The following is a 15,392-nucleotide window of genomic DNA, read 5'->3' on the forward strand; positions in this document are numbered from 1 at the left end:
GTGTAGATCGATGTTCATGATATCAATCACTAGGAAATCTGGTCAGACTTGGTTATTTACAGACAGCCGTCATATAGTTTGAAAACTGCTGCGTGCGGCGTTAAACAAGAAACAAACAAACGTCATTTTGGTCAGCCTGACAGGCACTGGCCTTTCGGAGTAGCAATCTCCGGACGAAGGGCGTTAAAGTAATAGGGACTCCAGAATCAGAATATAGAAAAGAGAGCCGTTATACCTTTAAGCCAGACTATAACATAAATTTTTAATCTGGGCTTTACAGTGATGATACTTCCCCACTGTAACGCTTGTGTCAGAAAGATGTAAAAGATTGTTTATGTTTGTACAAAATTTTTGTTAGTCTCTCTGAACTCGAAAGATTCCATGATATACTTGGTATATTATATGTTAACATAAAACACAATGGAGAACAGAGATACCCACAGTTTCAGACGGAAGAAATGAAAACCTGCTGGGACTGGGTTTTTTTTCTGTATCAAAGCAAAATTCATCCAGTGGACATTCTATATAGTTAACCTCTGTGAAGTACACTTTTCTTCAATGAAGCAAAGCAGAATAGGGACGATTGTGTAATTCATAGCTGCAAGATGTATGCCATCGTTCTGTCACAGTCGCTTCATGCTATCAACTTGACTGAATCTACTCACATAGAATGTTAACCAAAGTTGCGAAAAGAGATTCACTAAATAATACAGCTACGACAAACTGTGATGAGCAGACCAGGAGGATAAGAGAGAGAGGAGATAAAAAGAGTTTAAAAAGTGGGGGTGATTGTTATCATGAGACAAATATTAAATGGGTAGTCTCCCTTCCGATTTTTTTTATAATTACAGCTGCAATAGTTAATGGTAACATACTGATACTATGAAAGTTATGGTTGTTGCGAGACTTTTGCCATTATGTGTATATAGAAGATGACATGTAAAAACTTATTTTCATTGATTGAATTTAGTTTTACGCCGGACACAGAAATATTTCAGATATATGGCGGCGGTCTGTAAAATAATCGAGTCTGGATCAGACAATCCAGTGCTCGACAGCATGAGCATCGGCCTACGCAGTTGGGATACCATGACATGTGTCAAGGGGCCTGACCACCGCGATCCCGTTAGTCGCCTCTTGCGACAAGCATGGAGTGGCTCTAGATCAATTCTAATACGGATCTTCACAGGTCTGCCCAGTTACTTGGATAGTTAACTTTATTCTCACCCTATTCCTAAAACGTTTGCATGGTATTCTCACTGTTATCATGACATTATCAACAGAATATTACATTACATGGACGTGCTGAATCAAACATGCGCAGAACGCCTGATATATTACTTCGTCGAGATTTACGAGCATGGCGTAAACAAGTCTGACACGCGAGAGGTGACCAATGAAAACTAAGAAATATGAATATCGGTAGCTGCCTTTGTAGCTTGGCTGTAGCAATATCAATCAAGAACAACAGGAGGAGTGTGATAACCCAAAGTGCCTGATTTATTGAACTAGCATGCTAATGGTCTTTCAACGTTACGGACTTGTTTTTACAATACACCAGTTCATATGTAAACTGTATCTTCACAGTAAAGCGAATATTTGAACCAAATCTAGTTTAGAACACTTGACTGAAGTAAGTGGCTACATTTACTCTAGTGATAAGTCTAAACTTTGATGGCGCTAGCAATATTATTCTCTACATATTCGCTGCCGTCACACACCCCTATCTGAGTTGGACTAATGTGTCATATTATTCTATTATATCCCTGATAGTCTCACATTTATGTTCATAAGATATTCACCGTTACACACACTTCATACCTGAGCGCTGATTTATGTTGGATGTTATTCCGTTCATAATCCGTACACATATTTCTTATATTTCACCGGGTACCCATTACCCCGGATAACCCAAGTTGCCTGTTAGGCACTAGCAGCCTAATAGTCTCATGACTTATTTCACCGGGTACCCATTAGCCCGGATAACCCAAGCTGCCTGTTAGGCACTAGCAGCCTAATAGTCTCACGACTTATTTCACCGGGTACCCATTTTCCGCTTGGTGAACAGGGTCATTTTTTTTAACAAACTCACTTGCCTAAAGTGAGACCACATGTATCTTATTTGCTTCGTTGTGGGGCAGGACTGAAGGCCTAGAAACTGTCAGGAGTCATACACGGTCACCCACCCAAAGACTCTCTGCGCCTAACGTTGCTTAACTTCAACTGATTGTGACCCGAGTTCCATGCACAGGACCGCACGCCACATGTGTACCATGAGTGATGTCTTTCAGTGTTTGCATACTTTTGTGTTGAGTTTTGACGTTTCGCATTTAGTGTCCAGACTTTGGTCAGCGATCCACGTAACAGCAGCCAGTGGTTGCGTCATGCTGGAAGATCCGGGTTAGAATTGATCTTCAGCAGCCCATGCTTGTCGTAATAGCGGTCAGACTCGCTGACTTGGTTGACACATGTCATCGTATTCTAGTTGTGTAGATCGATGTTCATGATATCAATCACTAGGAAATCTGGTCCAGACTTGGTTATTTACAGACAGCCGTCATATAGTTTGAAAACTGCTGCGTGCGGCGTTAAACAAGAAACAAACAAACGTCATTTTGGTCAGCCTGACAGGCACTGGCCTTTCGGAGTAGCAATCTCCGGACGAAGGGCGTTAAAGTAATAGGGACTCCAGAATCAGAATATAGAAAAGAGAGCCGTGTACCTTTAAGCAGACTATAACATAAATTTTAATCTGGGCTTTACAGTGATGATACTTCCCAGTTTACACTGTAACGCTTGTGTCAGAAAGATGTAAAAGATTGTTTATGTTTGTACAAAATTTTTGTTAGTCTCTGAACTCGAAAGATTCCATGATATACTTGGTATATTATATGTTAACATAAAACACAATGGAGAACAGAGATACCCACAGTTTCAGACGGAAGAAATGAAAACCTGCTGGGACTGGGTTTTTTTTCTGTATCAAAGCAAAATTCATCCAGTGGACATTCTATATAGTTAACCTCTGTGAAGTACACTTTTCTTCAATGAAGCAAGCAGAATAGGGACGATTGTGTAATTCATAGCTGCAAGATGTATGCCATCGTTCTGTCACAGTCGCTCATGCTATCAACTTGACTGAATCTACTCACATAGAATGTTAACCAAAGTTGCGAAAGAGATTCACTAAATAATACAGCTACGACAAACTGTGATGAGCAGACCAGGAGGATAAGAGAGAGAGAGGAGATAAAAAGAGTTTAAAAAGTGGGGTGATTGTTATCATGACAAATATTAAATGGGTAGTCTCCTTCCGATTTTTTTTTATAATTACCTTTGCAATAGTTAATGGTAACATACTGATACTATGAAAGTTATGGTTGTTGCGAGACTTTTTGCCATGTGTGTATATAGAAGATGACATGTAAAAACTTATTTTCATTGATTGAATTTAGTTTTACGCCGGACACAGAAATATTTCAGATATATGGCGGCGGTCTGTAAATAATCGAGTCTGGATCAGACAATCCAGTGCTCGACAGCATGAGCATCGGCCTACGCAGTTGGGATACCATGACATGTGTCAAGGGGGCCTGACCACCCGATCCCGTTAGTCGCCTCTTGCGACAAGCATGGGTGGCTCTAGATCAATTCTAATACGGATCTTCACAGGTCTGCGTTACTTGGATAGTGCTATTCTCACCTATTCCTAAAACGTTTGCATGGTATTCTCACTGTTATCATGACATTATCAAATGAGAAATATTACATTACGGACGTGCTGAATCAAACATGCGCAGAACGCCTGAATGTATTACTTCCGTCGAGATTTACGAGCATGGCGTAAACAAGTCTGACACGCGAGAGGTGACCAATGAAAACTAAGAAATATGAATATCGGTAGCTGCCTTTGCTTGGCTGGCAATGTCAATCAAGAACATGGAGGAGTGTGATAACACAGATGAATTGCACGAGGATCATGCATGAACTTTCTGAAAAACGTGCAAAAATAGTGCATGTGAACAGTTTTGTTAAGAATTCGCCAATTTTCCCTAAGTTTCATGATTTATTGAACTCATGACAATAGTCTTTTCAACGTTACGGACTTGCTTTACAATACACCAGTTCATGTGTAAACAGTATCTTTAAGCAGTATGGAATATTTAACCAAATCTAGTTTAGAACACTTGACTGAAGTAAGTGGCTACATTTACACTAGTGAGTCTAAACTTTTGATGGGTAGTATATATTCTCTACATATTCGCCGTCACACACTTCCTATCTGAGTTGACTAATGTGTCATATTATTCTATTATATCTGATAGTCTGACACGTATGTTCCCAAGATATTCACCGTTACACACTTCATACCTGAGCTGATTTATGTTGGATGTTATTCCGTTCATATTCCGTACATATTTCTCAAATATTCACCATCAAACATTTTATACTGAAGAGATGCAGTATCTGATAGTCTGACAAGTATATCGTCTATATATTCACCGTAACAGACATCATAAACTGAGTTGACTTAAGTTTGATGTTATTCCGTATATATTCATAAATATTCCCCATCAAACATTTAATACGTGAAGAGACGGTATACCATATATCTGATAGTCTGACAACTTGAGTATACTGTCAAGATACTCGCAGCCACATACCTCATATCTGTGTTGATGTATCTTTGATATTATTCTGTATATATATTCCCAAATATTCACCATCATACACTTAATACATGAGACGTCGCAGCTTAATATGTTTGATAGTCTGACCAGTGTATTCTCAGATATACACTCTCACAAACATTATGCGTGATATGTGGAAATGTCTAATGCCTGATATAATGCTCGATATCTTCTTAGATATTCGACCCGTAAAGGTCCGGGTTAGAATGTTGGCCTTCAGTAATCCATGCTTGTCGTACAAGGCGACTAACGGGATCGGGTGGTCAGGCTCGCTGACTTGGTTGACGTCATCGGTTCCCAATTGCGCAGATCGATGCTAATGCTGTTGATCACTGGGTTGTCTGGTCCAGACTCGATTATTTACAGACCGCCGCCTTATAGCTGGAATATTGTTGAGTGCGGCGTAAACCTCAACTCACTCACTCACACTCTTAGATATTCACTTCATATGTGGCATGGCAATGTGTCTAATGTTTGCTAAAGTCTGATACTAAACATCAAGTTCGTCCTGCCCAATCAATGTTACAATTCAGGTTGAAGTGATTTCCCTTCGGAAACTTCTGTAACTCATACGACTTCATATAAGAAAGACTCTTTTCTATTCCATATCTGTATACTGAAATAGTAAGTTGATTTTAGCAACGTTTTGAACATTGCCACGACTCACTCACTGACTCACTCAGTGACACACTCATTTGGCATGACAATAAACACATTGAAGAGCCAAATCGGATATGGAACGTTAACATCAACTGGAAGTTCACATTTATTATAGTTAATGATTTATAATAATAATAATATAATATAATATAATCATAGTTAATATTCAGGACATATTGTATGGCTGTGTTCTAAGTAACACTTTTGCAGCCACATATATATGATAAGCTTCGCAGGGCGATCACCTTGTTACATAATTATATTACTGTCTTTCATATTTCTGTCTGCATGTTACATTGAATTACTTATTTTTATTAATTTATCACGTAAACGTCGAGTGTTTCATTTCGGGAAAAAGCTTATGCTTCATAAATATTCATTTTAGCTCTATAGCTGCATCACGTGATAATCCTCTCTGTGGATAAAAGGGACACAGTATCGAATTTCGTTCGTCGGGACGAGTTTGGCAGAAAACTTGGTACAGGTACATCTCCAACGAAACCCTTCCATCATGATCCTCCAAGCTGCACTTTTCTTCGCTGGTCTGACTGTTGTCAGTGGCAGCATCTGTTGTCCACCCAAGCAATTCAACGCATTCCAGTATGTCACCTTTGTCAACTCCACGACTACTTTGCGCGTAAGTACAGAGCCCGTCAACCATGATTGACATATGTTACCACTCTCTTTCTGTAAACTTCCAGGTAATGCTTTCGGAATGAGCCGAGTGATCAGGTATGCCTAAGCTTCAACGGAACAGTAACAATTATATGGAAGGAATCTCTTCTGAAAATCTCAGGTTGCAGCATCGTTCTTCAGTTCGGAAAAAACAATACATTGTATGCTATGACAGATTAACGTTTCAGGTTCTAAAACGTCTTAAAGTCTGTCAAACACTCAAATGACTGTTATATTAATACTTTTCATTATAAATGTCAAAATTAAATCAGGTTCCTCCGAATTTTATCTTAAATCGTATATTCTTTAAGAAAGACGTCCGTAATCACTCGTGTCATTTCCGAACAAGCCGAATGGCAATTCCTGGCCGTTATATCAATCATCGGTTATTCAGAAGGTAAACACAGTTACAAGGTTACTTTCACTTGGATGCCTTTTGGATACAAACTATTTCTTTTAACACAGGCATACTAGGAAGAAAGTCTATGAGCGAAGTACTAATTCTGATTGATGTGTTGTGTTTTCACACAACCGTTGATCGATAGAGCGATGAGTTAATCTTAAGTTACAGTGACAGGCGTGTGACTGTGTGTACTTTAAATGTTTCACATAGCTGTTGCCCAGCAATCGTTCATAAACTGATGTGGTGTAATAGTTCGCACATTGGCCTAAAAACAGTGCACATAGGCATGATGCACACACAAATCGATTTTTCTCTTCAGAAAATACCGACCTTCACAAAACAGGTGGTATTTGCTTCAAACACAGGCAGATTGTAGCGCAAATAGGGTTGCGCAACAAAGAGAAAATGACCAGTCTAGGAAGACTGTCATTTTCTCTTTGTTGCGCAACCCTATTTGCGCTACAATTTGCCTGTGCTTCAAACCAATATCCTCTGTTGTCTTCTTCTTCTCAATAGCCTCTATCCCCAGCTAACAATTTCACGTTGTTGTCACAACGTTGTCACAACGTTATGCTTTCGTTGTTACATCGTTATGCTGTGGACTCCCATTTACGTTGTCACAACGTTGTGGCTTGAGGTTGTGGTACGCCGTTTTTACGTCGTCACAATGATAAAGTTATTTCATGCCATCGCACTTTACATTATTTTAACGTTCTATTCAACGTTCATAGTTGAATAGTTTTCCCAGTAATGAACAGTACATAAGAAAACAAAGCAGAAATTCTCTTCAATGTTTAGTCGTCAATTTGGATGTTGTTTGGTCGTGTGTATTTTGAAGCTGTAGCTGAATAGTGAAGAAAGAATCTCAAAGTGAAAAGTTTTACAGAAAATTCTATCGTGACACCAAGTTATAAGAAACGTTGTTATAACGTTGTGCGGAGGCCAAAGCATAACGTTTCCTCAACGTAAATTTGCAACGTTGTTATTACGTTATGATAATCCGGATTAGAATTGAACTTCAGTAACCCATGGTTGTTGTAAGAGGCAACTACAGGGATCGGGTGGTCTGGCTCGCTGACTTGATCGACACATTCATCGTATTACAATTGTGCAGATCGATGCTCATGCTGTTGATCTCTGGATTGTCTGGTCCAGACTAGAATATTTACAGACCACCGCCATATAGCGGCGTAAAACTAAACTCGCTCACTTACTTACTTGACCTGAATAGTAATTTGACCCATGACATTAAGAAGGTAATTGAGCGCAATTTGGCATTTTAGAATTTGGAATAACAATACTAATATTTCTTCGTTTTATGACCCGTTGACAATTAAACTTAGCAAAAAAAGTAATATATCATGTCATGCCATTAGATATTAACTATGGGAAAAGGAACGAATCGTGTGTTTTTAACCTGCCATTGAACAGCACGTCCTCTTAGACACGGTTTTTCCAAAACACAACTGATTTTTGAAAGCGAAATGAAGAATGCGGCGTTTTGATTTCTTTTCAGGCCTTGTATTTCATCGTTTACGACGGTGTCAACCAAAGATATCTCATCACCGGCGACCGCAGCAACAAATTCGTCGGGACCACCAAAGTGATCTATGACTACAAGAAGGTAAGGAAGATCCCCAACGGCCTTTTCGACTCAATCCATGATGCATTGTAACACTGTGACTCGGAAGACAAGCACAATGAAGCTCACGCTCATGTTTTCATGCGAGGTTAAGCCTCCTTACTTTTTACTATTGGTCCCCCCTGGCATATACGTTTTTGTATTTTACTTCACATTATTTCCGTGATTAGGCCGACGGCCCATATTACAACACATAAAAACCCAGTATCCCAGCTAACAATTTCGGTTATGCTTTCGTTGTTACAACGTTATTCTGTGTGGCCTGACGTTGATATACGTCATTTTTACGTCGCCACAAGGTTAAAGTTATTTAATGCTAACGTATTTACGTTGTCTTAACGTTCTAATGTTTTGCTGTCTACCTTCTTCAATCATTATTCCATAATTAGGGCCCCTTGCCTCTAGGCAGGAGACCTGTTGTAATCGTTCGGATTATTATTATTTTTTATTCCGCCGAATTTTGTACCAAACATACATCCTAAACTAATGCTCCGAATCGCTTACAAAAAAATCACACAGATGCCCACCGAGGTGTAGATATCCCCCTTAAAAATCTCTAGGCTCTACACCCAATAGCAAGGGGGAGATAATTAAGAATTAATTCCCAACAATTTTGAGTGCACGGGTCAAGTCGCTAAAATGTACCGTTTGGCAGTTATTTTTGTTCTCAGTTTTTGGCGATGTTTTTCAGCATTTTCCTGAGTAGTTTGTTCCCAAAAAGTGCTGAGCTCGAACCATCGGCTCTAGACATTCTCATAACTGAGGCTCAGTAACCATTGTGCAAATTCTGCACAAAACGTGCCAGGATAAAGTCTTGGTGATTCCAGAACACTAATTGTTTTGACCGTAGACCGAAGAACAACTGAGATACCGCCTTTCAAAGAGCGAACTATTTCTTCTCCAGAACTTCTTAAAAAGGTACATGACCCCCGCGACCCGCTATATTTGGAAGATCCGCTCGCCTGTCAAAAACGTGTTCTGGCTCCATTTTGGACGATTTCTAGCCCTCAAATACAATTCAAACATCCGTAACTCTGAAACCATCCGTCCAATTTCGACCAAAATGTACCTGTACAAGTGGGCTATTAGTGTCGATTATAACTACCGATTGCAGTAATGTATCTCCAAAGAAAACAGAGGGACAAGTGAAATTATATTTTCCACACGTTAGTTGCTATCTTCGTAGGTTCTCCAGAGTACACAATGAAATGTGGCCATATGTATCTCAAACGTTAGCTGATCAGTTTCTGTTCTTCGGTGCATGTGAAAAGTATCACCGTTTGGTACATATCGTCTTCGTGATTGTTAGAGGTAATTAAGATAGCTATTTGAACAAAGTGTTCTTCTGTGTTTAGAGATTCATGATACCCAAGTTATATATTTTTGGTATCTAAGAAAAAAGTTTTTGTGATGAATTTATCGAAACTTAAGAGCATTCGACTAGCAGTGATATGATTCATATTAACTAAAACTAGTACTACTTTCATCAGATATGTGAAAGACACAATAGGCTAGATGAAACTAAAGCCAAGGAGCCTACATCGTTGCTTGTAACTATATTTACTATATCTAAATTCACTCAAGGCTATTCTATATGCCTTCACCTTTTTGTGTAATACTGACTGACTGAGTTTGGTTTTATGCCGCCAAATGGCACCAGAAAATGGGCACATTGTACCCATGTGGGGATTCGAACCCGGGTCTTCGGCGTGACGAGCCAACGCTTTAACCACTAGGCTACCCCATTGGCCCTTTATGTGTAATAAAAATGAAATACTTCTTCATATTGGGTGATAATAATGATGAGTATGGTTGTGTCACGAAGACTGATTTCTTTATTATTTCTAAATAATAACTATTTGTTTGCAGAGGATTGCTTACAGCATTGATGCAGAGGCACGTACCTGCACAAAGTTTCCCGTTGAGGGTAATTTCGAGGATCAGCAGTATGTCTGTGTTCCAAGTAAGTCATTTCAGATTATATCTACAAATGTTTGAATGTTCTATCCCGTGATCAGACTTCGAACAGAGAATGTCCCAAGTCACCTTTGAAGGTCCCACGGAAACCTTGCGGAAAACTGTTGGAGTGTGGGTAACGGAAACCCTTAGAAAGTGGGCAATTGTAAATTTCCGTTATTACGGAAACTCAATGTAAAAGAACGTAAACTCACTATATTCTAGGTGGAAACGTTTCAGTTTCAGTCCACTTTCTATCAAGTTTCCGCATTGCGGAAACCAAGTTATTTTTGCTGTGACAAGTCGACTAATAACGGTCGGTGAACGTTTGTTATTGAGATACTGATTGTATGTCATCATGTTATCAACCACTGGTTTACATGGTCCAGACTCAGAAGAATCGTAGAATCACGAACGATGAACATACGAAGACAACTGAGCTGGAAAATATCATGGTCAATCATTCGATACGGCCTGGAACTACTTTTCATGATATTTTCGGGACTTTTCCACTTTTCATACACCATAGATGAAATTGTCTTTGAAATACTGTTTTATCTCAGGTGGCGCTGAATCTGTGGGTCCTTTGTTTTACGGCTACAATCAGAGCAGGTTGAATTCACAGGCGTACGTCTACAACAGCACCGCCCCCGACGGGAGTTTTCAGAACGTCGTCACAACCGTCTCACAGGATGACTGCGTACCAATAGTTATCTGCGCGACCATAACCGGCGGTCCAGGTTGGTATTGCATAGTTAGAGAGTGGAGCTGAGAAGGTGACTGACCACACTGTAGTGAGTGGATGATTTTGTGAGTGATCTTACTTAGGCCATTCGCCCGCATCGACCGGAACTCTCCATCTAACACGGCTCAGGGCCAAATGCTCTATCTCCTTCCAGGTCTTTCCTATCAGCTTTGCTTCCGCATCCAGGTACTCCTGGGCCCTCCTCTCTTCCTTTTCCCTTGTGGGCTCCAAGACGAGCGCATGTAAATGCCCGCTTTGAACAGAGCATAAGAATTATCGCTGTCTGTGAGCTGAATGTTTAGAAAGAGTGCGATTGTCATTTCGTACAGAATAGATGAGGTTCTAGATATGCTTTGAAGCAGTCTCCTTAAACTCAGATCTTTATTGCCTTACAACACCTTTCTGCTTGAAGGTGAGCGTTGATGTGACTATAGTATAACTTCTTGTGACGAGAAACAACAAGGATAAATTGTTAACTGTGAAATATCTTCTCCCCCCAGGAGGAAACTCTGTTTACACTGTCGGGTACAACGACTTCTATCCCGGCATCAGGGACATCACCGTCTTCGACATTCCGCCATACTGCTAAGCCTGATACCGTACGTACATCGACAATATCAAGTGTGTAATTCCAATAATGTGCAAAAGCACCAAATTCTACCCCATCACTCAATAACATAACAACTACAATAATGCTCTATGAGCACTAATGATTCATATTTCCCTCACTGACTGACGGGCAAACTTTCACTCAATGGCTTAGTCAACATGACATATTATCCATTTAATTTGTGCCACAGTCAACATCAATTGGCAGCTTTTCACTCAATGACAGAGCTGCCATGACATACTATCCATTTACTCTGTGCCACGTCAACATCAGTTGGCAGCTTTTCACTCAGTGACAGAGCTGACATGACATACTATCCATTTACTGTGTGTCACAGTCAACATAAAATACCAACATTTCACTGAATGCCTCGGTCAACATTTAATCCAATCATTTCACCAAATAGCACAACACTCAGTGACTCAGATGTCTGACAAAATCCTGAACCTCAAATGCTAACATTTTACTCAATTGCACAATCAACATCCAATAGCAGCTTTTCATTCAGAGGCACAGTATGAAATACTATCCATTTATTCAGGTCAACACTGAACATTACAATTACACTCGATACCACTGGGACTTTTAATCGTGTCTCAACAGTGAAAATTAAACACTCACTTTTCACACCGTAGCAAACTCAACAATAAAGATAGACTTTCCACCTAATGACACGGCAGTGAATCTGTTATAGTGTTCCTCTACTGCATTCCGTCACATATTTATGACTATTTTTGATTATTCTTGTTTCAAAATGACGAGTTATGTCCGGGGTTACAATACATTACAGCATTTCTTCAGAATATGATCCTCCGTTTGATACAATTTAACTTTAAAACCGATTTCGACCAAACTGATGTTCCTTGGCAACTATACGAATTTGTATACATATAATTTTGTTTTTGTTTCAGAACATTGCTGAAAAGAAACACAAGGATCTGAGCTCCCACTACAAATGTCTATCTTGCAAGATATTCATGTTATAATTAATAAAAAGCATTTCAGAAAAAAAGTTTCTAACACTATGCTTTTGTTTTTCTACGACAGTGTTCCGACAATAAATCGAAATTAATTGAAAAAAATTGTCCAAATACAAAAAAGACACACCAAGGGTTGAAGTGGCATGCTGGTTGGTCACACTAGTACTGTGGACAAACTATTGTCTATTCCTGGAGCACAAACAATGACCTTACTGATTGATCGATTGATTGATTAACGCCACACACAGCAATATTCCAGCTATATGACGGCGGTCTATAAATAATCGAGTCTGGACCAGACAATTAAGTGATCAACAGCATGAGCATCGTTCTACGCATTTAGGATATGATGACATGTGTCAACCAAGTCAGCGAGCCTTACCGCCCGATGTCGTTAGTCGCCTCTTACGACAAGCATTGGTTACTGAAGATCAATTCTAACCCGGATCTTCACGGGTTGTACGTGTACTGAAAGACGCTGTTGCACCCTACTTATCATAACGCTAATATTTCTGGAACTGGAGAATATCGTTTTGGGGTTTCCTTCAGAAATGCTTTGTCCACAAACAATATTCACTATCAGTTTTATCGCATACTTTCACCATGCATTGTGTTGATATACCTTATCTCATACCAGTGAGAAAGCTGGTTCTTTAGCGTATGTCCAGCTCTATATTCTAATACATTCATCTCCCCTACTTGTTGGGTGGTGGTAGCCTAGTGGTTAAAGATTCGCTCGTCACGCGGAAGACCCGGGTTCGATATTGCAGGGAATATTGCTAAAACGGCGTAAAACTAAACTCACTCACTCACCTCTTTTGTCCTCGTTTAGTGGTTAGAAGACAATGTTTATTCTCTTGGGACATTAAAGGGACCCTGTCAGGTAGTGCAGGTTACTTTCTCCGACGCCCGAGCACTTTCAAGCGTTACACGTTCAATACATACTCAGGATAAAACATCACTGTTTTAATGTTCAGAAATATACTCCAAAGACCATTGTAGAGTATAACATATGTTATATTTGGGATTACACTTTCTTAGTAAAGTACAGATTCTAGTACTTTTTTGTGGTTGAGTCCCATCCGGGATTCGAACCCACACCCTCAGAGTCAGGCACCTAATCGCCAGCACACAAAGTCTGACGCCTAGACCGCTCAGCCACCGCGGCTTCCACAAGAGTAGATACATGTGGTTGGTGTTTGGTCTGGGGGTTAAAACATGTAGCTAACACTGCTCTTGGCTGTGTTGCAGACATGTTGTGACATAACAAAATAATTAAGTAGATCAAGTCGCAAACGGTCGCCACTAAAGCAGCAGGTTATTGCTCACTTGCCAAGGATCTTATTCCGATTCAAACCAACAGCAAGCAAAAGGCGACAGTCGAAACCTCTGAGCCAACCAACCATAAGTTATGGCAAACTGAAATCATGTTCGCTGTTCCCAGCTGCATTGAGCAACAGTCCAGCTACATCCTGAGAACATGTGACTTAGGATTTGACAAATTAGTGTCATTTAATGCCACCCAGCATGATTCACATATCTCTTCACTCCCATAATGACTACTCCCAGTTTGACTACCCGCCCAATACTCAACCTGTTCCGGTCAAATGGGTTTTAATTTCTAGCTCTCTCCCCTCCATCAGGTAGACTGTTCTACCATAATAGTATATACTAAGCGTCATTAATGAAGGGTCAAGCTATGGGTAACTCTATTTCTTAAAAATCTTCGTTTTTGTTTAAAAACATATACAGCTGAATGTTCTAAGTATGGAAAAACACACCAGGCCGTTGAAATGTTATTATTGAGTTCTTTCTCGTCAGATACAGTCTGTTACAAATGGCATATGTTTTATTCAAATTGTCAAAAAGGAAAACCACCTGCCACTTAAATGTCAATGATTTGCACGTGCAAGTCACTCTATCCATGGAAAGTGGAGGACAATTCAGCTTGTCCAATAAACACGACCGATACAATTTTCTCCTCGGACAAGGTTTTACATTATTGTCACGAATTATAATAGACGGAAAAAAACCCATTTATTCATTTTAGTTTCTCATACCGTACACAAGGCATGTAGACTGTTTGAACATAATCTTTGTGGCAGACGTGAAAATTTGGGTCTTCATTGCGGGCTAAATGTGGGACAGTTCGTTGCAGAACGTGGTTGGAAGTCAAGGAGGGCCCTGGTGTAACAGACGGACGCCGTTGCAGGCCCGCGGGCGCCACACGTGACGTTCAGGTGAATTTAATTTGGCTCCCAAATTAAAAAAATCGAATTTTAAAAATCAAATCAAATGCAAACAAGACACACATGTCCCCGAAAATACCAACAACAGCCAACAGAATTGGACAGATGTTTGTCTATCATTCCTATTGTCCTCACAAGTACACTTTCGGATGTTTGAATGCTTGGGTCTTCCTCAGCAAAGTCATCTGCATCATCGGTCTGATAGAAGATCTTCTACCTTACTGAGAGGGGTGGTGAGGTAGCCTTGTGGTCACTCGTCACGCCGAAAGCGCGGGTTCAATTCCCCACATGTGTGTGAAGCCCATTTATGGTGTCCCTCCCCGTGATCTTGTTGGAGAAGCAGCGTAAAACCTTACTCACTCATTCCTACCTGAGGCTTTGATTTGCCCTGGAAGCAACAGAGGGTGAGACAGTTTACATCACACACAACTAGAGCAACCGTTGGCTTGGTTTCAAATCACTCACAAAATCAGATACTTTAATCACTCACTCGGACGTATCAAAGCAGAATTTGAATCAATCTACTTCATTGAAATAGAATATTTTACCCTCATAGGATCTTCTCTAGCCGTAAAAAAGAAACGAAAAAAAAGATTCTGATGAATATCTTTTACATATTACTTTCTTATCTTGTACATCGCTTCAACAACATTACATCGCTTCAACAATTTTCCATCAGTATCACTGGGAGCGAAACAACGTGCAAGGGTGCATCGTGCATCTCATGCGGCAATATGAGACACGACACATACTTTATGTATCAGTATAGTCGTTCACTTAC

General features: G+C 40.0%; 1 protein-coding gene across 1 annotated transcript; it reads left to right on the forward strand.

Annotated features, from left to right (window-relative positions):
- The first annotated feature begins 5,818 nt into the window (after positions 1-5,818).
- LOC124287300 (ependymin-related protein 1) lies at positions 5,819-12,397 on the forward strand. Its single transcript, XM_046723798.1, has 6 exons — positions 5,819-5,988; positions 7,946-8,053; positions 9,941-10,034; positions 10,591-10,767; positions 11,273-11,371; positions 12,294-12,397. The coding sequence occupies exons 1-5, from the start codon at positions 5,863-5,865 to the stop codon at positions 11,359-11,361; spliced, it is 594 nt and encodes a 197-aa protein (XP_046579754.1). The 5' UTR covers positions 5,819-5,862; the 3' UTR covers positions 11,362-11,371; positions 12,294-12,397.
- The last annotated feature ends 2,995 nt before the right edge of the window (positions 12,398-15,392 follow it).

Source organism: Haliotis rubra, unplaced genomic scaffold, assembly GCF_003918875.1.
Source record: "Haliotis rubra isolate DU_JTF1 unplaced genomic scaffold, ASM391887v1 Scf4, whole genome shotgun sequence".
Lineage (NCBI taxonomy): Eukaryota > Metazoa > Mollusca > Gastropoda > Lepetellida > Haliotidae > Haliotis > Haliotis rubra.